Source organism: Gossypium hirsutum, chromosome A09 (genome assembly GCF_007990345.1).
Source record: "Gossypium hirsutum isolate 1008001.06 chromosome A09, Gossypium_hirsutum_v2.1, whole genome shotgun sequence".
NCBI classification, from domain to species: domain Eukaryota; kingdom Viridiplantae; phylum Streptophyta; class Magnoliopsida; order Malvales; family Malvaceae; genus Gossypium; species Gossypium hirsutum.
In genome coordinates this window covers 5,454,390-5,477,343 of record NC_053432.1, presented here as the reverse complement: position 1 = coordinate 5,477,343, position 22,954 = coordinate 5,454,390, and the positions used below count along the sequence as shown (strand labels likewise).

General features: G+C 32.8%; 2 protein-coding genes and 1 long non-coding RNA gene across 3 annotated transcripts; 2 read left to right on the top strand and 1 right to left on the bottom strand.

Annotated features, from left to right (window-relative positions):
• Nucleotides 1–4,294: 4,294 nt before the first annotated feature.
• On the bottom strand, nt 4,295–5,415 carry LOC107899572 (uncharacterized). The gene is made up of 3 exons (XR_001684729.2): nt 4,982–5,415; nt 4,792–4,846; nt 4,295–4,669 (listed from the first exon to the last, which is right to left on the bottom strand). It is a non-coding gene; the product is annotated as an uncharacterized lncRNA (long non-coding RNA).
• Nucleotides 5,416–17,821: 12,406 nt separating this feature from the next.
• LOC107898259 (probable leucine-rich repeat receptor-like protein kinase At1g35710) lies at nt 17,822–19,201 on the top strand. Its single transcript, XM_016823784.2, has 3 exons — nt 17,822–18,378; nt 18,469–18,666; nt 18,748–19,201. The coding sequence occupies exons 1-3, from the start codon at nt 18,077–18,079 to the stop codon at nt 19,199–19,201; spliced, it is 954 nt and encodes a 317-aa protein (XP_016679273.2). The 5' UTR covers nt 17,822–18,076.
• A 463-nt stretch (nt 19,202–19,664) lies between these two features.
• LOC107898260 (MDIS1-interacting receptor like kinase 2-like) lies at nt 19,665–20,567 on the top strand. Its single transcript, XM_016823785.2, has 2 exons — nt 19,665–19,947; nt 20,179–20,567. Exons 1-2 carry the CDS (start codon nt 19,665–19,667, stop codon nt 20,565–20,567), a joined length of 672 nt encoding a protein of 223 aa, XP_016679274.2.
• The last annotated feature ends 2,387 nt before the right edge of the window (nt 20,568–22,954 follow it).

Below are 22,954 nucleotides of genomic sequence, written 5' to 3'. Positions count from 1 at the left end.
ATAAAATCGAAAGTTAGTTTTCAAATGTTTAATAAATCGCCACAATTAGCGACCAAGCGAAACTAAAATTTTTATGTCGCTACACCTGCCTTCCGACTCTATTTTGATAAAAAATAAAAAAGATCTTTTTATCATTAATAACATTATGTGATATAAAGTTAATCGTGGAAATTATGCGTATGTACTAAAATAATTAAATATTACGAAAATTTTATTAATAGAAGCATTATTCTTTTAAGTATGGTCCGCATTAGTTGTTTAGATTTTTATATAAATGGCATACTGGTTATTGCATCAAATTTTATTAATTTTGTTACATAAAAATTCAATGAGTGTGCCATATTCTAGTATGATTATTTTACTTTACGAATTCAAAATAGTCATTGTTTCGAATTGAGTTTTAAATAAAATTAATTGTAATTTTATAAATTAAATATTAAAAATATTTTTAGTTGAATCATATAAATGGAAAGAAAATGTTATAATTATAGTTATTTTTTTATTAAGTTGGTGTTATGGGTTAATCAAGTATATTAATTCAGTTGTGAAATTATTAATTTACCCTCTCACATATAAATTAAGTTATAAGAATGTATTTTTATATTTATATATATAAAATAAAAATTCGAAACACAATTAACTTTATGATTATAACCAAAATAACAATTAATTTTTATATAAACTTTTAAATTAATTTTTATATAAACTTTTAACAAATATACGATTTAAATAATATCTTTTGGCATAGGAGTGTTAAATCTTAAAAAAGAAAAAGTAATTCTCTTAACATACTTTAACAAATTGAATACTAAACCACTTAATCTGTAAAAGCTAAAATATGAGATAAGTATTTGTACTAAAATTAAAATTTAGTCATTATATTTCTATTCTTAAGAATTTAATTCCTCTATGTTTCAAATTTCTGAATTTAAGTTTAATTGTTAAAATTACTTTATTATTATTAAATTCGTTTGGGATTTAGGATGTCGAATTTGGGAATGGGTGATAATACTTTAGGGATTTAGGATGATGAAGAAGGGGGAAATGGAACTGGGGAAAAATGGGAAAAATGTTAAGCGTATTAGGTGTGGGTAAAAAATAAGACAGCTAAACGACGAAGTTTTGAACAAAATAATTTAACATTAGCAGCGTTTATAACCTAGCGCCACTAAAAATGCACCTATTGCGACGTTTATGGTTTTAGGGGTTATAGTTTAGTGTTTAGGGTTTGTTAGGGTTTAGGGGTTTACTATTTTAGGGGTTATAGATTAGTGTTTATGATTTTTTTGGCGTTTAGGATTTTAGGAGTTATATGACTTTTAGTGGCGTTTTACCAAAAGCGCCGCTAATGCTCTGGTTTTTAGCGGCGTTTTACCAAAAGCGCGGCTAATGCTCTATTTTTTGGCAGCGTTTTACCAAAAGCGCCCCTAATGTTCTATTTTTTAGCGGCGTTTTACCAAAAACGCCGCTAATGCTCTGGTTTTTAGCGGCGTTTTACCAAAAGCGCCGCTAATGCTCTATTTTTAGCGGCGTTTCGAAATTGCTCTGTGTTTTACAATTTTTGTGGCATTTTTTGATAAAACGCCGCTAAAGCCCTATTTTCCTGTAGTGATCAGGTTACATTTCGGGGCATTGATATTATCTTTTGGACAACAAAAGCATGCATCGAGCAACAAACATATTTAAGTAGGCTTACATATACAAAACATATCAAACAGCGAATCAAGTATCCATGCATCGCATAAAGTAATAAATCGCAGAACTTGCAAACCAAAAGCCACATTGGCACATCAGTAATCAGCCAAGGGATTTTTCAGAAAACTAGAGGCAGTCGATCATGTAACATTTTAAAAATAAATTTTAAATTTTCTGTAACATTTTTTTAATAAATTTTGTTTATGATTTTTAAAAATAAATTTTATATTTTAAAATGGCTTAATTAATTTTGTTCTATTGGGTACTACAATTTGTGATGAATATGTCGTGAATTATGCCTTTTTTTGTTATTATTTAAGTTGGGGTTTGTTAGTTTACTCCATTCCCTTTAGTCATGGTAACTTATTCATTGCTTGAGAAACTTTCATATATGTATGTATCCACTTTAGTCATGGTAACTTTAGTCATATATGTGATATTATGAAAAGTTTGCATCTTTTTTGTAGTGATCAAATATTTGTGTGGCATTATTTTGTGTAGATGGATCGTAATCAAGATCAAAATGCAATTGTCGGAGTCGTGGCTTCAGTTTTAGCTTTTGGGGCTCTCTGGATTAAAAAATTAAAAACTAGGAAGGAAATTGCTTCTCACCCTCGTGTGAATCGAGATTATGAAAGAGGAAATTATATTAATAGTATTTTATATAGTGGTGACTAGCATTGTATTGATGTGATAAGGATGAGACCGATAGCCTTTTTTAATTTGTGTGATATTCTTAGTAAGAATAATTTGTTACAGTCAACTAAATCGGTGAATATTAGGGATCAAGAAGTTACATTTTTACACATAATTGGTCATAATGTGAGGTTTCGAGTGATTGGATCTAGATATTATAGATAAATTGAGACAATTCAACGTTACTTTAGGGTTGTATTGAGAGCTATTTTGAAATTGTATAAGCTAGTTATTAGATTACATGATGAGTCAACTCCTAGTGAAATCAGAAACAATCCAAGGTTTTATCCTTATTTTAAAGATTGTATTGGAGCATTAGATGGAACTCATGTTCGTGCATCTATTCCACTTAGCATTCAAGAAGATTTTGTAGCCGTAAAGGGGGGACGACACAAAATGTATTGGCTACCATTACATTTGATTTGAAATTTTCCTATGTTCTAGCTGGTTGGGAAGGTAGTGCACATGATTCTCGTATTTTAAGTGATTCACTTTCACGCCCAAAAGGATTAAAATTTCTGGAAGGTAAGAATTATAAATCATTAAATACCAAATATTTCTATTGAACTCATAATTTATTAGTAATAATTATGTTTTGTAAAATTATAGGTGAATATTATCTTACTGATGCTGGATATGGCATCCGAAATGGATATATTGCCCCATATCATGGTGTCCGATATCATTTAAAAGAGTTTAGTGCTCAGGGGCCTGAAAACACAAAGGAACTCTTTAATCTTCGTCATTCATCATTGCGAATCACTATTGAACTTTTTTTTAGAATTTTGAAGAAACGGTTTCGTGTATTAGATGCTGAACCATTTTGGAATTTTCAAACTCAAGTAGATATAGTTTTGGCTTGTTGTATCATTCATAATCATATAATGGGAGTTGATCCTAATGATTTACTTAATCAAGGATTATACGAGGAGCCTGAGTCTGATTTGATAATACCAACTCTTATAGAGCGAGAAGAAAGAGAAGAAGCAAGAGAATGGTCTGCTAAGAGAGATGAAATTGCACAAACTATGTGGATTGATTATATGGCTAGAAATATTAGGTAGGTTTAGGGCTTAGGGTTATTGTTTCTATGTTATGTATGTTTTAGTATTAATTTTTTTCTTTTTTTTTGTTAATGTTGGTTAGATAATGATATTGAAATTTTAGTTTGTTGGATTTTGAAATTATTATGTCTGGAATTTGTTAGATATTGAATTTATTATGTTTAAGCTTGTTGGATATTGAAATAATTGACAATGAAAATTATTAATGTAGAATAGGTAAGGGCAACAAAGAAGGGACCTCCAAGCAATTCAGGTGGACAAAACCGATGGAACATCTTTTTCTTGAAATTTTAGCAGGGGAGGCCCAGAAAGGAAATAAGCCTTCTAACACTTTCAAAGTAGTTTCTATTAATCGAGTTGCCGAATCTATTTCTGAAAGATTTCAAGTCCAATGCGATGCGAAGCATGTGGAAAATCATTTGAGGACTTTAAAAAACCAATGACAGATTATATGTACAATTCGGGGTAAAAGTGATTTTAGATGGGATGATAACATGAAAATGATCACATCTGATAGAGTGATATATGATGCAGCGGTGATGGTAATATATGTATATATATGTTAAGTCTATTTCAATTGTTTTTTACTTGTTATTCTAATTATGTATAATATCCAACAGACACACAAGAAGTATAGACCAGTTTTTTAATAAAAGCATTTAACATTATGATGAAATGACTTTGGTTGATGGCAAAGATATGGCAACAAGAAATTTTGCCAGAACATTTGCTTACATAGATTTGGATGATAGTAACCAAGATTCAGTGCCTATAGACTGCGACAATGAAGAGACTGAAGAGGTAAGAACAAAAGTATCTCCATCTGGCACATCCAAACGTAAAAGAAAAAATGCTCAAGAAAGTGTCATTTGTAATAGGCCCATTCACCTGGGCCCATTAAAAAATAGAAATTAAAAATCAAAAATAAATAAAAAATAAAAAAAAAACACACAAATAAAAAAAATCTACATACCAATGTCCTTTTACAAATTTTTAGGCCCAGATAAAGAGCTTATACCAGCCCAAATACAATTTCAACCCAAATTCATAAACCCCTAGCCCGAACAGCCCATACTCAAAAGGAATCCCAGCAGCCAAGCACCAGAAGCTTCTGGAACATGCAAGAACAGTGTCAGGGGGTTGGATCTCACGAGCGGTTTCCTCGCACGGTTTCTTTCATGCGTGCCTCTCCCTGCTCCTCCGTACGGATGATCCTACAAAAGGAATACACGAGAAAAGGCCAAGCTAATAGAATATAACAGATGACAACAAATAAAATGTATTTTTATTTTTTATTTTTCTCTGTAAATTTGGCTATAAAAGCCGATGATTGTACCTGCAAAGGGACGGAGACATTACGCACACTCTACGCACACTAGGCAAATCCAATACTGAGAATAAAAAAAATCAAAAAGGTGATTTAAGATTTTTCTTCCGTCTTCAATATTTTTTTTTCTTTTTTGCATATATCATGTCTTTGATTTTCTTTTAAAAAAACAAAAAAGCAAGAAAAGCGAGAAAGTTACCTTCGTTAAATGCATCGATGAGATCCCTTGGCTTCTCCGTCTAAATCGGGGTTTGCAATGCAGATTATCAAGTGAAAATGGTCTTGAGTGTTGATTTCGGTGGAGGTAAAGGCTGCTTCTACATCACTCACCAATTTTAATGGTGCACTGGTGATGAACAGGCCTTAGCAAATGGAGGCTGCTGGAATGAACCCTAGAGAATTGATTTTGGATCTGTGAATTTTTTTTTTTAAATTGTTGGCTGCGTTTAAAAAGGAAATGGGAAAAGAAAGGTTTTAAATAACCTATTAAACAAAACGGCGCCGTTTACACCCATGGAGGTCTGCGCGTTGGCCTGATAAAGGAGCCGGATCTGTGCCCTTTTTGTTTGAATGGGTAAATTTCGCGCTGGATCCCTCTTTTCGCGTGGCGCCTCCAATTGTGCCCTATATGTCTTCTTTGTTTTTTTGTAATTTGGCCCTATAATTTCTACATTTTTTTTTATTTTGGTCTGTGATGCAGTACTGCATTTTGGGCTTGGGAAAATTTATAATTTCAGTCCCTATACATTTATGTGCGTTGAGCATTGATCCATTTTACAATTACCTTATTTGCAAATTATCCTCCTTATTTTACTGCAATCTTAATTTGGTCTTATATTTGTACAATCGGTTAACTTAAAATACATTTAATATGTTTATGCCTTAATCCATGTTAATAATTTTGTTTGTTACATTTGTATAATTATTTTAAGATTTTTTTTTATATTTTCACATTATGTATCCTATTTCTTTAAATATTTTATATATATTTGTATACTAATCATTCTTATTAAAAAATTTTATAATAACTATTGTTTTGAATGTTTTAAAATTCTTTTTATATTACATTGTTTTAATACCTTATTAATAAGTGTTGTAAATATATTTATATATATGTCGATACATAAATTATTTAAAATATTTCTTGATTTATGTCTCATTTAAATGTCTGTATGTACATATGATTCTGTTTTGGAACTCCATCTTTGTATTTATAAAATTGCTACATTGAAATGTTTCTCCATATTATGTTATCCTAGTATGTTATTTAGTATCTCTTCTAAATATTTTTAAGTAAAATGGTATGTACATAGTTTATATGATAATCTAATTTCGTATGTATTTATGTTTATACGCATTTTTTTTAAAAAAATAAAAAATCTATTATGTGTGTTATACCTCGCCATGTATTGTTATTTCTTTATATTTAATATATTATTTAAGTTATCATTAAGCATATATTTTTGTATTTATATTTAATTTGCATACGTTATTAAAACCATGTTATTTTTTAAATATATAGCTTTTTTAAATTTGCACCTAATTATTTTTATTAAATGTATAGTATAGAGTTAAGTTAATTTTATAATTCACATTTTTGTTTCATGTTATTCTAACATTTAATTATTTTTAAAATTTCTTCACATGTATATAACCCATATTAAATTATTTTATTATAGTCTACATTATTGATTTTAAATTAATATTTCTTTTACGTATATATTTTTTTCTTTAAAATTATTCATGCGTATAATGTGTTTCTTTTAAGTTATATTTTATATCATACAATTTATTTATTGTATACACTCTCATATTATTCTTTTGTATGTATTATTTATATGTTTCATCAATCCAAATCAATTTGTTACATGTAAGCTTATGTTATATATTATTTGTTTTAAATTTCCCTTTATAAATATAGCTTTACATACATCATTAAATTTATGTATTTTGCAAATATAGTATTACCTTTTTGTGTATATAATTATATTTTTTAAAAAAATTCATTACGTGTATTATTTATATATTTATTTAATTTTTCATACATTGTTAATTTCATGCCTTTTTTTTTACAAACAAATATTTTCAAACCTATTTATATATACATGTTTTATGAATTTGCTATGTACATTATATCCTACCATGTGTTTTATGTTTCTTTTATATTTTATATGTTATTTAAACTACCATGCATATTGTCGATTTTTTTTTTAAATTTTTGTTTAAAATATTTTGTATATTAAATTCGATTCAAATGTTTTATTCTACAATATTTATGTCAAATAATTATATATCCCAAGCTTTCATACCAACTTGTCAACTTATGTTATGTGTTAATTAATTCATCATTATTTTGAAAATGTCTTGTACTATATATTGATTTCTAATTCCATGCTATTTTGTGCGTATTTGGTGGATCATTTTATATTATGTCATGTTAATTATTATTGTACATCATTTTTGTATTGATTGTTCGTCATCCATGATTAAGAATTTGGTCATTTTACTTAGAATAGTTGTACATAATTGTGGATTTATTAATTGTGACTTGTTGTATCCTATTATTTCATACTCATTAACCCTTTTTCATATAAATGTTTTGATACAATTCATTAAACATTCCCTTTTAAAACGGATAAAAGTGTTTTGAGCAAATTTCCAATTTTCTTTATCATTCAAAAATTCTGAAATAAGGCAATATCCAATATTTGGGGAATTCAAAAAATCGTGTTCAATTGTACTGGGTATGATTTTTCCGGTGAACTAAATATTTGGATAACCTTTTATAATTTTAGTGTACGAGTTTTCAAAAAGTCAAAAATCAATCGTGTTTTTAAAGGTATAAGGGATCGTATCCAATCGTGCTGGGTATGATACTGCATATCTTTGAAACGAGAAAATTTTGACCACTAATTTAAACTGTTCAAACATTTTAAAAAGAGTCATACTTTGGAAAATCTTTTCTTTAAAAGACATTTTGGCATAAGGTTAGCATCAAATCAATTTGGTACCAATTTTTGGGTGTAATGAGGGTGCTAACCCTTCTTCATCCGTAACCGACTCCCGAACCCACTTTTTGATTTTACATGAATAAAGCGTTTTAGTAGGTGGCCCAATCACACCTAAATCAAGAGATTGGTGGCGACTCCACATTTTTATTTTCAAAGCCGATTCCAATTGTTTTCAAAAGAAAAAAAAAGGGTTTCGATATCGTTGATGAACAAATTAAATTTGTGGGTGAACAACTTGGAAAAATTGCTAATATTTTGGAACAATTTATTGCAGATAAGACACCACATCTTTACGAAGAAGTGATGTCGATGGAGGTAGAAGGATTTGATGATGACTTCATGTGTTCAGTATTTGATTATCTAGTGAGTCATGAATACGAGGCCAAAGCTTTTTTAGTTAAAAGTAAGAAGCATAGAAAAATTTGGCTTCAAAAATTTTCTCAAGGTTGAAGATATTGATACTTTTAATGTGGTGTAATATTGCACTTGGACAATGTTGTTGTTATCATGTGGTGTACTACTAATTATGCATTTGGATAATATTACTAATTTCTAATATTAATTGTGGTTTGAAAGCTAATTTATAATTATTTAATCCTTGTTTTATTTTTTATAACACAATTAGAAATAATTTATTTGACTTTGGTTGTTTTTAATTTATGAAGGTTAATGTTCTAGCTTGATAATTGAGTATTATTATATATTTAATTTGATTTATTTATTTATAAATAAATCATTTCAATATATGTAAAAATAATTTAAAATATAAATTTATTAATATATATAAAAACAACTTTTTCAGAAAATATTTTCAGGAAATCTGCCAAACAATAGAAAATATTTTACACAGATTCATTCAAACACCAAAAAAGTAAATCATTTCTAGAAAAGTAAATCATTTTCCATAAATCATTTTTCGGAAAATATTTTACTGGCAAACAAACGGAGCCGTAAGTATCAAACTCAACAAAAAAAATATAGGGAGGTTAAAATATTGTACTTTTCTTATATTTGAATTGCAACCCTCTACTTCTAATTTTGACGATTTTATTAAGTTTATTAGCTATTTTATCTATCGTTTTAAATATGTATAATTATTTTTTTCTTAAGAATTCGTAGTATGAAATTTAAATTTATAATAAAAATTAAAAATTTTAGATAAAAAGTGTTATAAATAATATTAATTTAAAGACAAAAATATCCCTAATTATTTTGGTGTGTTTTTATGAATTTGGGATGGTATTTTCCTCTAAAGCTTTAGGGATGAAATTCGTCCTTAATCATGAGGAAGATTTTTCATATTCGTCTTCAAAATTTTTCAGGAACATGGTTTTAAAGGATAATTGTTGGAGACGAATTAAGTCGTCTTTAAATATATTAGGGACGATTCTTAAACTTTTAGAGACGAATTTAATTGTCCCCAAAGCCACTAAATTTTGTAATGCATGACATATATTAGATGATATATAGTGTTATCAATTCTTTCAATGTCGCACATAGCATTGCCCACGTTCTATTATAATTTTAAATAATTTTTATAATTAGGACTAAAATGAAAAATTTTGAAAACATTAAGGGTTAAATTTGTTAATTTTTTTAGAATTAGGATTAAACTGTTAGGATTTGTAAATATTAGAAGGATAAATTTATTATTAAGTCAATCAAACAAAACTCACATTAGACTTTTGTTAAGCAACCAAATGAAGAGTGATTAAAATATTTAATTTCGAAATTTGAATAACTAAAACGTGAAAAAAAAATTAATAACAATTGAATGAGAAAAATGGAAAGAACTGAATAATTGAGTGACTATTCTTGCATTTTATCCTTTCCTTTTTTGAAAACGTGAAAACGGGGAAATTGTTTTGTCAAGTACAGTGAGGGCCACTTCTTTATAGCATTGCTTTTCCTGGACCCATGTATATAAAGACGTAGGCAAATGTTAGATAAAAGACTAGCAAAGACTTTGAACTTTCAAGTCAATAGTGGAGGACTGATTTTGGGATTTTTTTTTTGTTTTTTCTATTTCCTTTTCCGATTGTTGTGGAAATGGGTATTAGTTGTTGTATATGTTTTGTTCCTCAAGTATTTTTCAAGGCATCAATTGAGTATATGGGTTTAAATAGGGTTGAATGAGCATCAAAATAAATAAGCAAATTAGAAATAACTGAATAATTGAGTCCTTATTCTTTCACTTTATCCTTTCCTTTTTGAAAACGGGGAAAATGTTTTGTCCTAGTAAAGTGAGGGCCACTTCTTTATAGCATTGCTTTTCCTGGACCCATTTATATAAAAACGTAGGCAAATGCTAGATAAAGACTAGCAAAGGCTTTGAACTTTCAAGTCAATAATGGTGGGTAGATCTCTTGTGGAAATGGGTTTTAGTTGTTCTACAAGTATTGTTCGAGGCAACAATTATAAATAATTAAGACATATGGTTTTAAATGGGCGTTTTACCCAAAAAAAACCTATTTTTAAATTTAATTACGGAAATGGCCCTTTTTTTGGTTATTTACCAGACTAGGCCATTTTTCCCGAAAACGCGTCCACGTCAGCACATTTTCAGAGTACGTGTCAGGAAAACACTTTCCTGGGGGAGCGTTTTTGTCCACATTAGCAAAAAACACTTCCTGGAGGGCGCGCTTTGATGACGTGGACAAAAACGCTCCCCAGGGAAGCGTTTTGCCCGTTTTTACGTTAAGGTTTTAAGGGTTTTTACAGTTAGGGTTTTTTATAATTTAGGGTTTATGGTTTTTTTATGTTTTAGGGATAGGGTTTTTAGGATTTAGGGTTGGGGTTTATAAAAAAAAATTAATTGATTTGGGGTTTAAATTAACTATTAATTTTAAATACTAAATATTAAATTAGAGTTTAAGGTATTAGGGTTAATTGATTAAAATTAGGGATTGATTAAATTAGGGTTTAAGGTTTAGGGTTAATTGATGCATAATCATTTAAACATACTATTTTAATATTTTATTTCTTATAATATTTTAGTAAAAAAACCCTTAAATAACTCTTAACGTGTAAACAACAACTTGGTAATTCGATTACTTCAGCGTTTAGGTTTTTTTCCCTTATCAATGGCTTAGATCATTTTATTTTTGATCCACCGGATAAGTTTTTTTTACCTTGTAACATGATCATTTCTGATTTTTTTTAATTATTGATTTCCAATATATACCTACTGGCGCTATGCTAAGTTTAAGGTTTTGAGGAAAATTTAATTAAATTAGGGTTTAGGGCTTTAGGGTTAACTCATTAAATTAAATATTAATTTTAAATACTAAATACTAAATTAGAGTTTAGGGTTTTAAGGTTAATTGATTAAATTAGGGTTTAGGATTCTGAAAAAAAAACTCCCACGTGTACGTCCTTTTGCTACAGTAGTTCATAGAAAAATAATTCTGAGTAGACATTTCTAAACAAATAGTGTCAAAAACGCTTTAACCAGGATGCACTGTCGGCAAAAGTTCTGAAAAAGCTCCCACGTGGATGCTCTTTTGAAACAGTAGTTCGCAGAAAAATGAGCCTACAAATGAGCTAAATTTTATTCTCAGGTTACATAACTTACAGCAAAAAAAAATTAGAGAGGCTAAGAAGAAAAGAAATTGAAGATGAGTGATCGTATTAGTGTTGTTATTTACTATGATGGTGAGGTCTGTAACACCGAAAATGGTGTTGTTTTTTATCGGAGAACAGAGCGAGACTGGTTTTTAACTAGAACATAGATTTGACAGAACTTCGTGAAAGAATTAGGCGTAAAATCTTCGAAACAACGCCAATGAAAGTTTTATCTATTAAGTATCGATTTTGTGCATCATTTGATCCTGTGACATATGACTCATTCGACATTAAACGCGCTTATAGCTTGGAGGCAATGGTGCAGACTCATCTCGCTAGTAGATCACCCTATGTTGAGTTATATGTACAATTTTCATCGCCAAATGATACATTTGCAGCTTCAACATTTAATGTCGGTTGAGAGGAATACACTATCCCTGCCCGACACTCCGTTAGTGGATGGAAAAACACGGAACCACCTGTGTTTAGTAGCAGTATGGAATACCCAACCCCTACACGACACTCTGTTAGTGGATGGGACATGTACCTCAGTGGGTCGATGTTTGATGCTGGAAATACGTACTGGGGAATAACATCAACTTCTAGTGGTTGGCAATCCACATCTGATTGGAGACGTTGTGAAACGTCCACAAGAAGGGATGATATACTCCCTACGACATCCACCGGCGAGGGGACCTCGTTTGTTGCAGATGATGGTGGGTTAGATGATGAGTCTGATGTTGATCTACCTTGAAAGCCCGGGCCCAATGGTGCAGAAGTTGCATTATTTTTTGAACCGAAGCCTGTTCCAACCGTACCTGAAGATGTTGAAAGGGGTTCAGATGAAAAAGAAGAAGATCCACGATTCCGGGCATACTTACCTCCAGCCCACATGCATAATGTCGATCTATCTCAAGATGATGCGTTAGAGTTTCAAGATCTACCATACAGAAGGCGTGACCATACAAGTTCTTCATTGGATTCGGGTGAATTGGAAGTTGGTAAGGAGTTTTCCAATAAAGATAGTTTTCTTGGTACATTAAAACAACATAGCATCATGAACGGGGTTAACTACAAAGTGGTTATATCCAAATCTGATAAGTTTGAGGCCAAGTGTGCAGTGCAATATGGTACATGTTCATGGAAAATCATGGCCTCGTTGAGGAAAAAGACAGGCTTGTGGGAGATAAAAAAGTACAAAGGTCCACATACATGTGTTGCCTGTACAGTATCACTAAACTTCTGGGGTTTTTGAATAATATTGTTATTATGTAACGTTGCATTATTTAATGTACTTCATTGACAGGTGTTTCACATGATCATCCTAAGATGGATTCAGATATGTTAGCTACCTTAATACTACTGACGATGAAGGCGGATCCCAGAATTTTAGTACCGGTCTTAATTGCCAATATTCCTAGCCAGTTGAAGTACATACCCTCTTACCGCAAGGCTTGGATAGCTAAGCAGAAGGCATTGGAAAAGATGCATGGTGGGTGGGATGCTTCATATAATGAAGTGTGGCAGTGGTGTCAGGTGCTGGAGAGATATGTCCCAGGTTAAGTAACAGACCTTGAAACGGAACCTGCGTACTACAACGATCGATTACTCCATGGATGCTAAGTATTTAAGCGTTTGTTCTGGAGCTTTAAGTAATGTCAAGACGCATTTCTATATTACAAGCCATTGGTACAAATTGATGGTACCTTTATGTATGGTAGATATACCCATCGGCTATTGCTAGCTGTGACACAGGATGGCAGTGGGAGAATCCTTCCAATTACGTTTGCAATAACACTGGGGGAGTCAACTGATGACTGGGATTTCTTTCTTTCTAGGTTAAGGAGGCATGTCTGCCCCCAACCTAATATCTGCATCATATCAGATCGGGGCACCGGAATACTTTTCGCAATTGAGCGACAGGGAAGCCTATGGCATCGCACACACCATCGGTATTGCCTAAGGTACGTTGCATCCAACTATTACGGGCAATATCGATCTACAAGTGAACGACGGCAAGTGACCAACATGGGTATTTAATCTCTACTAATATAATCTCTTTTTATTTTGAATGGAAAAGTGGTATGTAATTTTCGCTATCATCTTATATTGGTAGGGTCTGAGATAAGTAAGGACCGTTTTTATGAGATGTTGGCAGTTTTACGTTCAATTAACGAAGAAGGTGCAAACTACCTCTGTAACATACCTTTCGAAAAATGGACACAAGCATACGACGGCGGCCTATGATATGGTCAAATGACCTCGAACTTGGCTGAATGCATAAATTCTGTTCTAAAAAGAAGGCGTCATTTTCCGATAACATCGGTTGTGTGAGAGACGTATTTTCTTTTAGCGGGACTATTTCCAAAGTGAGCAGCAAGGTATCAAGGCCAAATGCAGGGAGGCATATATGGTGCGCGAAGGTATTGCAAAAAATTAACAAGGCGAAGGCACGGGCCAACACCATGCACACAGTGTATCACGATCGCAACAACCTATGGTTTCGTGTGACGGAGTTTGACAGGCCGAACCAAGGTATTGTTGGCGGCCAATATTGTGTACACTTGAGAAATAAGACCTGCGATTGTGGAAGGTTTGACGCACTTTGTTATCCATGCGCTCATGTAATTGCAGCTTGTCAGAATCTCCGTCTAGATCCCATGAGCTATGTCGACGAAGTGTACAAACTGGAAACCATGTACAACGTGTGGAGACACGTATTCCCACCTGTCCAACATAAGTGGCCGTCTATATCGCTTGCTCCATTTAAGCTGTTACCGGATAGAGAATTGTATCGCAAACCAAAGGGTCGACCTTACTCGACTAGAATACGTACCAATATGGATATCGAGAAACAACCAATCAACAGAAGTTGTGCGGATGGTGTAGGAACCCAGGCCATACAAGTAGATCATGTCCAAATCGAAATAGTTGATAGTTGTCGTAAAAAACTATGTTATATTATTTATATTTTATTAAATGAAACTATGTTGTATTATAATTGTTTTATTCAAAAGAATTTTTATTTTATTAAATGAAACAATATAAAAAAGTTTGTACAAATATATTAAAAAAATTAATATCTGTAGCAGTCAGAATCAGTGCCACGTGAGGGTCGTCGACGGGTCTGTGCTGGATTCCTCATTTGACCAGCTTCCGGCGAGGGTTGTGGTTCCTCCGGTAGGGGATCTGGTTCCTTGATAGAATAATGACTGCGATGGTGTTTGCATCACACATGGTGAAGGTGTTTGAATACCGTAAGGTGATGGGGATTGGTAGAAAGACGAGCTCCCCGATGGCGCCTCATGCGATCCCTCATGTGACAGCGGCCTATAGAACGGCGGTTGACTCGGAGTAATCGAGAGCGGAGATAAACCGGGCCATGGATTCCAATCTGCCATAGGACTAGAAAAAGGAAACATATAAGGGTTAGGATATATATAAGGGCTAGGATACGCACCTAGCGTAACCTGAAAAGGCTGTGACGTTAGTGTCGTCGATTAAACTATTGGGCCTGCTGATTGTGTGGGCGTTGTTGATGGGCCTGCGTCGTCGTCCCTTCTTCTTAGATTTAAAGGCCCCCGTCGTTCCCTTTGGGCACGAATTTGTCGTCGCCTCTCATTTTCTGACAATAAATATGGCTTGCCATGGATCCTAAACCATGGCATGTATTCTGGTAAGCACGCTAACTCTGAAACGATGATCGGTTCCTGAGTAGGTATATAATCATACCGATTTTCCCATATTTCGATATAGTGTGACCAGTATCTCGGCCAATCCGTATGCAGTTTCCGTAAGTCGGCTTTGTGCTCATCATCAAACACCTCGAGTGCCACGGGAATCGGTTGTCTGAATCCAAATTGCCTCAATACTTTATCTGACTGGTGCATCTCCACGGTAGCATAACTAATGCGACTGTCACATGCCAAGATTTTGGATTTTGAAGGAATTCATCCGGAATGACTGCCCGAATTGCCGGATCCTCGTATGGTGTGTATTGAAACTATATGAACATGATAAAAATATTACTTATATACATAACACATAATACATGATACTAAATACTAAATACGAAATGACTATTTTATTATGTATATATATTTTATTTAATACTTACTTGTGCTTCCGATCGTTGGTCTAATACAAGTCGTATATCTTCGAGAGAGGTAAGTATTCCGACATACTCGCCGAATGGTTCCACCTAATTAAATAAATTTTTAGCATACAATTTTATTCTAAATCTACGTAATAATTGTAAAATCTAATATAAAATTTACCTTTTTATGAGTGGAAATGTATATGGGTGGTCTACTCGAGGACATAAAAATGGAAAATGAAACCGTGCCCATGATTGCAGTAGTGATAAGCAACCTCTTATTTTGGCTTTGTTCGGTGGCGTCGCCCCGAACATTTCCTTGTACAATGTTGCCAACACGACAGACCTCCAACTCAATTCGCCAGCTGCTCTAAAATCTACGAGTTTCAATAGTCATCTCAGATGTACGAGGTTTCGTGATAAGTCCAGCATCAAATAACATCCAATCATCTCAAGAATGTATGCACAAGCATATCGTATTCTTTCGAGTTCAGTCGAATCATTATCCGACTTCGGGAATGTGTCTCGTAACTAGCCCATCTCGATCCGACCTCCGTTAATTTTATCAGGTATAGCACCCAAAAGCTTGTAGCATATGGCTCCCCAATCAGTAGATGATGCGGACTCGGTGACTGCGTACCCATCCACCGGCAATCCCAATTGCAAATGCACGTCTTCCAGAGTGATAGTACACTCTCCACATGGAAGATGAAAAGTGTGCGTCTCGGGTCTCCACCTCTCTACCAACGCACTGATTAGTTTCGGGTCCAACTTGCACCCCCGGCCTATCGTGGCCACGTGCCAAAATCTCGCTTCCCGCAAATAATTCTCGATCAACGGCGATGGAGGACCAGGCATATTACGGATGTAGCATTGCAACATCCGATCTACAGACTATTATAAAAATTTATAAAACAAAAATTAATTAAAATTGCATAAATTAATTAATGCAAACATCATAAATGAAAAAAAAATCAAGTAGTATTGAAATTTTAATTATAATTGCATAAATGAAAAAAATATCAAATAGTATTGCAAATTTAATTAAATTTGCGTAAATTAAGAAAAAATCGAATAGTATTGAAAATTTAAAATTATCACTTACCATTGTCATTTGATCAATGGAGATGTGCTTATTATCGAGACGGATTAATTTTTCGGCCATTGCTAACACAATCAAATTTTTTTATTTAAAAAATTAAATTCAAAAAAATTTTAAACAAATAAAATTGTTAGAATTTTTGTAGAAATTTGATAGAATTTTGAGAAAATTTCAATGAAATTTGATAGATTTTTGAAGGGAATATTGAAAGAATGTTGAGAATTATAAGAGAATTGTGTAAAAAATAAATGAAGGGAAAGGAATTTTGATAGAATTTTAGAAATTGTGAGAGATTTGTGTGAAAAATGATTTTGGGGGGGGGGGTTTATAGTTTTTTTTTTGGACCGTTGGAAGCCAACGGTCAAATTTTTTACCGGTGCACAGACAAAACGCTTCCCTGGGGGAGTGTTTTTGTCCACGTCAGCAAAGCGAGCCCTCCAGGAAGCGTTTTTTGCTGACATTGACAAAAACGCTTCCCCAGGGAAGCGCTTTCCTGACACGTACTCTAAAAACGCGCTGACGTAAACGCGTTTTCGGGGAAAATGGTCTAGTCCGGTAAATAACCAAAAAAAGGGTCCAATTCTATAATTAACTTTAAAAAAGGGCTTTTTTTAGTAAAACGCCCGTTTTAAATGTCAATTTATAAATGTGTGATCCGAGTTAAATGCAAAAGTAACGTATTACTAATTTTAACTGCAAAATTGGAAGAACACCGAACCTTATTTAAATCCATATATTTAACCTCAACTTGGTAGCTCATACAAAACATCTAGTATGATTTAACCACATAGTTACAAATTTATAAATTTTTTAAAAGTATTAATTTTTTATTAAAAAATAACAATACTATTCTATTAAAGTTTAATGGTTATAATTTTTTTTTAAATTGACATCTACTCTTTTATCATGTTAGTATAGTTATTTTTTTTAAAAATGTATAACGTTAAAAATTCTACAAATTTTTAAAAAAATTGAAAATATTATGATTTTTTAATAATTTTTAAATTTTAAAAGAGCTTAATTGATTTTTTAAATTTGTTAGTAAAAACTTTTTTACTCTTTAATTTTATTAATTTCAAAATTTTCTAATTTAATCCCTATAAAAAAGAGTAGGTTTGTTTTCCCAATAATTTGTTACTAGAGACTCTGAAATTAATATATATATATATCCAATAAATTTAAATCAGTTTTATATGTAGTTAAATATGAGTTTTGGAGTCCTCAACGTAATAGATATGAAATCCTACTCTTACAGTTGTAGCTCTACCTTCTTTTTACTCTCTATAATTGTAATCACTAGTACAAGTACAAGAGCAACAAACGATGATTCTCAATGGTTGGCAACGGAGGCAAAAGCCTTGATGAAAACAGGGTGGTGGAGTAATCATAGGAGAGTTGGAGACCATTGTATGTGGCCTGGTATCCGATGCAATGCTGGAAGTGTCATCGAGATTGATCTTAGTGGCCATGGTTTGAATGGGGGCATAACACCTCAAATAGGAGCCCTTTCAAAGCTTAAAGATGGAGAATCTTGTTTCTCTAAATTTGACAAGAAACCTTATTCTTCATACACCTTCAGCTATAGTTCTTTTGACCAATCTCACCCACTTGATTCTGGACTTAAATCTATTGGACAACATTCCTCCCGAAATATGCAACCTTAAAAAGCTAATGACTCTCCATCTCAGATACTGCTACCTCCGTGGTCCTATTCCACCAAATATTGGAAACCTAGAGAGTATGGTTGATCTTGATCTCTCAAACAACAGTCTTGTTGGTCCAATCCCATCTTCTGTCAGCAACTTAACCAATCTTGCCTCGTTGTACCTTTAAAGCAACAAACTTAATGGATCTATTCCACAAGAAATTGGTAGATTAAGGAATTTGGTTGCATTCGATCTATCCTACAATAGGCTTATTGGTCCAATCCCATCTTCTGTCAGCAACTTAACCAATCTTGCCTCGTTGTTCCTTCAAAGCAACCAACTTAATGGATCCATTCCACAAGAAATTGGGAGCCTAAAGAATTTGGTTGCTCTGGATCTATCCTCCAATAGTCTTGTTGGTCCAATCCCATCTTCTATCAGCAACTTAACTAATCATGCCTCGTTGTACCTTCAAAGCAACCAACTAATGGATCCATCCCACAAGAAATTGGGAGACTAAAGAATTTGGTTGCATTTGATCTATAGACTAAGGAATTTGGTTGCATTCGATCTATCCTACAGTAGGCTTGTTGGTCCAATCCCATCTTCTGTCAGCAACTTAACCAATCTTGCCTCGCTGTTCCTTCAAAGCAACAAACTTAATGGATGCATTCCAAATGAAATTAGAAGACTAAGGAATTTGGTTGAATTGGATCTATCCTCTAATAGTCTTGTTGGTCCAATCCCATCTTTTGTCAGCTACTTAACCGATCTTACCTCGTTGCTCCTTCAATGCAACAAACTTAATGGATCCGTTCCACAAGAGATTGGGAGACTAACGAATTTGGTTGCATTGGATCTATCTTTCAATAGGCTTTCAGGTCACATCCCATCCTCTCTGGGCCAGTTCTCAAAATCGGTCTCTCTCTACCATAATAAGGATTTATGTGGTTCCATTCAAGGCTTCCTTCTTTGCATTTTATCCCCAACTGTAAATTGAGAAAGAAATAGCAAAGTACAGCGCAATCTGCCTGTCACTACTATTCCAGTTCCAACTTTGTTATTTTTTATCTCAACTTTTGCATTGGTGATATTCACCCTTTGGCGACGATATAGAGCTAAAGCTTTGAAACATGATCCAAGTCCAACCAAAAATGGAGATTTATTTTGTATTTGGAATTTTGATGAAAAGATTGCATTTGAAGAATCATCAGAGCAACAGAGGATTTTGATATCAATATTACATTGGAACGGGTGGTTATGACAGTGTTTACAGAGCAGTCTTACCAAGTGGCAAAGTTGTTGCCTTAAAAAAACTCCACCGATTGGAAGCGGAGCAACCGGCTTACGACACAAGTTTCTGAAATGAGATAAAGTTTTTAACAGAAATATAACACAAGAACATCGTCAAGCTACACGGATTTTGTCTCCACAACCGTTGCATGTTCTTGATTTATGAATATATGGAAAAGGGAAGCTTGTTTTATGCCCTGAGCATTGATGAGGAACCTATGGAATTGGATTGGACAAAAAGAGTGAACATTGTCAAAGGTGTCGCACATGCTCTATCTTACATGCATCATGATTGCACCCCTCCAATTGTTCATCGAGACATCTCAAGTAATAACATTTTGTGGAACTTTGAATTGGAAGCTTTTATTGTTGACTTTGGGACTGCAAGACTTCTTGATCCTGATTCATCTAATCGAACTGTAATTGTTGGGACGAATGGATATATTGCCCCAGGTTCTACACCTTCACTCTCTTCTTTTCCTTTTCATTTAGTTTCTGCTGCTTATTTGTTTCGAATTACATATTAGAACAATGAGGGAAACAAGTAGGAAAAGCCAAATTAAGAAATATCAAATATAAATAAAAAAATAAATTCTAGATTGGAGAATTCAAATGCAAACATACATGTTGATTACAAAATATAAATTAACATGTATTTAATTATTTTTGTTTTTGAAACTACAGAACTTGCTTATTCGTTGGTCGTGACCGAAAAATGTGATGTTTATAGTTTTGGAGTGCTAGCGTTGGAAGTATTGATGGGAAAGCATCCTAGTGAATTATTGTCAACACTATCATCATCATTGTCTCGTGTCCAAAATTTCATGCTAAATGAAATTTTGGACCCTCGATTATCAACCCCGAAAAGTCGAAAAATGGCAGGAGACATCACTTTTATTGCTATCATTACTTTTGCATGTTTACGAGCTAGACCCAAAGCTCGACCAACAATGAAATTAGTGTCTCAAGAATTCCTACACATCAAGTCCCCAATTGCAATGCCTCTTCATGAAATATCATTGATCAAGCTTAAGAATCATGAGATGTTTATGAGTGATGAAAATCACAAATAAATAAATAATTTGAAGTTGATATAATAATATAGGAACCAATGGAAAGTGATAAGTAGAATTAAATTTTGGCTGATGGTCACGAAACTAACTATAAATTCAACTAAGGCAAGCGCACCTATCGAACAGTAGTATAGTTGTGGTGAGACCGGAAATATCATATCCACAAGGACTAAAAGTAATAGTATTAACCTTCTTTTTATTATCTAGCCTAAGAATAAGGGTGTTTGTTTTTAAACTAAAGCTAATTAACTAAACTGAGAATGCACAGAAAGTAAATTAGGGAAATACTTTTGGGAAAACTGATTGATTTAGACAGTACCCAAGGAAGAATCCACCTAGACTTCACTTGTTATTTGACTCTGAACTAGACGATTTATTCACTTGACTTGATCCATAGAAATCCCTATTTTATATTATTATCTCTCTCGAGACTAACAACGTCTAACCCTAGGTTGATTAATTGAAATCTCTTTCTAATTAAAACCCCTAGTGGTGTATTAACTTGATCTATGGATTCCCTTATTAGGTTTGACCCTAATCCAGCAGATTTATGTCACCCTATGTCTAGGGGTGCAATTAACTCCGCTTAATTATGCTAGATCTACTCTTAGAAAGTGACTTTTGCTCTTCTGAATAAGCACAACAATACTTGAATTAATATCCTGGAATATTAAAGTAAGAATTAAGAACACATAGTTAAGAACAAATCAAGTATTTATCATATAATTCAGAAAGTAATAATAAGATCCGTCTTAGGTTTCATCCTCCTTAGGTATTTAGGGGATTTAGTTCATATTTGTAAAAGAAAACATCTCAAAAGAATAATAATAACAAAACATAAAGAAAACCCAAAAACTCCTAAAGGAAATTGAAGGGAGATCTTCAGTCTTGAAGGAGAATCCGGCTTCTAAGATGGATCAATCGGCTTTCTTCGAGTAATTCCTTGCTTCCTACTCTGTGTGTCCTTTCTCCTCTTATCCTAGGGTGTTAATATAGGCTTTGGAATGCTTCTAACCCTCAAAAGTGCCCTTTTCCGAATAGAATTAGGTTTGGGCTCGACAGGGACACGGTCGTGTGCCACGCCCGTGTGGTATGTTGCTTAGGCCGTGTTAAAGTCTGTTAAATAGACACGGGCGTGTGGTCTACCCGTGTGAGGAAGTCCAGGCCGTGTTGATTTCCCACGTTAGCCTATTTTCTCGTTTTTGGCCCGTTTCTTGCTCTTTTTACTCTCCTATGCTCACCTAAGTATAAGACATGAAATTAAAGGATTAGGGGCATCAAATTCTACAAATCTAGTGATAATTCATCCAAAAATGTGCTAAGCATGGGATAAAAATATGTATAAAATATGACTTATCATTGGCCAAGGCACTTCATTGTTATTCATAGTTGGTTTCTTGTTTTCGTACAAAATATTTAAAATTTTGGGTTCAAAGACATGACTTTTAATAATTAGAACTATGTTTGCTGATTCTTTTTCTTTTTCCCGAATTATATGATCCTATTCATGGAATGAATTAGATTAGTTTTCGCTTTAAAGAAATTGAAAGGGAAAAATTAAAATTAGAAAAAGGTGATGGAACACTAGAAATTGGTGTTTGAATAAAGATGAAGACGGAAGTGCATTTAAGCAAGTGTATTGCTTAGGAAGTCAAGGCCTTCCTTGTCTATTTGGTTTGAGCCCAGTCGTTACGGATTGACATGAGAAGCCTATGACCCACGTGGAAACCATTATTGTCTTCACAAGCAGCATTCCTCGAAACTAGATAGAAACCATTAAACATATTCAGAATTTCTCCAAAGTAAGTCAACATATTACACTCTCCACCGAGTAAGTTAACGTTGATTTAAGCATGCATATTTTTCTTGCACTGGTGTTGATTTTAGCACATTATACTCTTAACAGAGAATGCAGGTTTAATCTTAAAGACAATATTGTTTAAAGGGACCTTCATAAATCTGAACATGAACTGTAAAATAAACATGTAGAACTTCTGAGATAAATGAAATTTTTGAAATTTTAAAAGTAAAATATTTAAAAGATAACGTGAAAAGAAATAAAATAAGATAAAAGATTCTACATTAAGTGATATACTTGTCATTTTTCATACTTTATTATTGAAACAAATTCTATAATTTGATTTTTTTATTATTATAGATTATCAAACATTATTAAAAAGTTAATTGACTATTTTCTAAATGATTTAGTTTTTTGTTTCAATCATTATTTTTTTTAGAATTAAATCTTAATTTCATTTTAGAATTACAATTGAAAATTTGGTTTTAAATCAGGGCTAAATTAAACCTCATCTAGATTTTTGGGGTTAGAACAGAATTTTAAACCATAAGGGGACAAGTTGATTTTTTTTTCATATTTTATTTTTTTT

Excerpts from the sequence above, each read along its gene's own strand:
- LOC107898260 (XM_016823785.2), top strand. The coding sequence starts at position 19,665 with ATGGAAAAGGGAAGCTTGTTTTATGCCCTGAGCATTGATGAGGAACCT. Across the intron at positions 19,948-20,178 it reads GAATGGATATATTGCCCCAG|AACTTGCTTATTCGTTGGTC; the intron begins GTTCTACACCTT and ends TTGAAACTACAG.
- LOC107898259 (XM_016823784.2), top strand. The coding sequence starts at position 18,077 with ATGGAGAATCTTGTTTCTCTAAATTTGACAAGAAACCTTATTCTTCAT. Across the intron at positions 18,379-18,468 it reads TTAACCAATCTTGCCTCGTT|GCTTATTGGTCCAATCCCAT; the intron begins GTACCTTTAAAG and ends ATCCTACAATAG. Across the intron at positions 18,667-18,747 it reads TTAACTAATCATGCCTCGTT|ACTAAGGAATTTGGTTGCAT; the intron begins GTACCTTCAAAG and ends TTTGATCTATAG.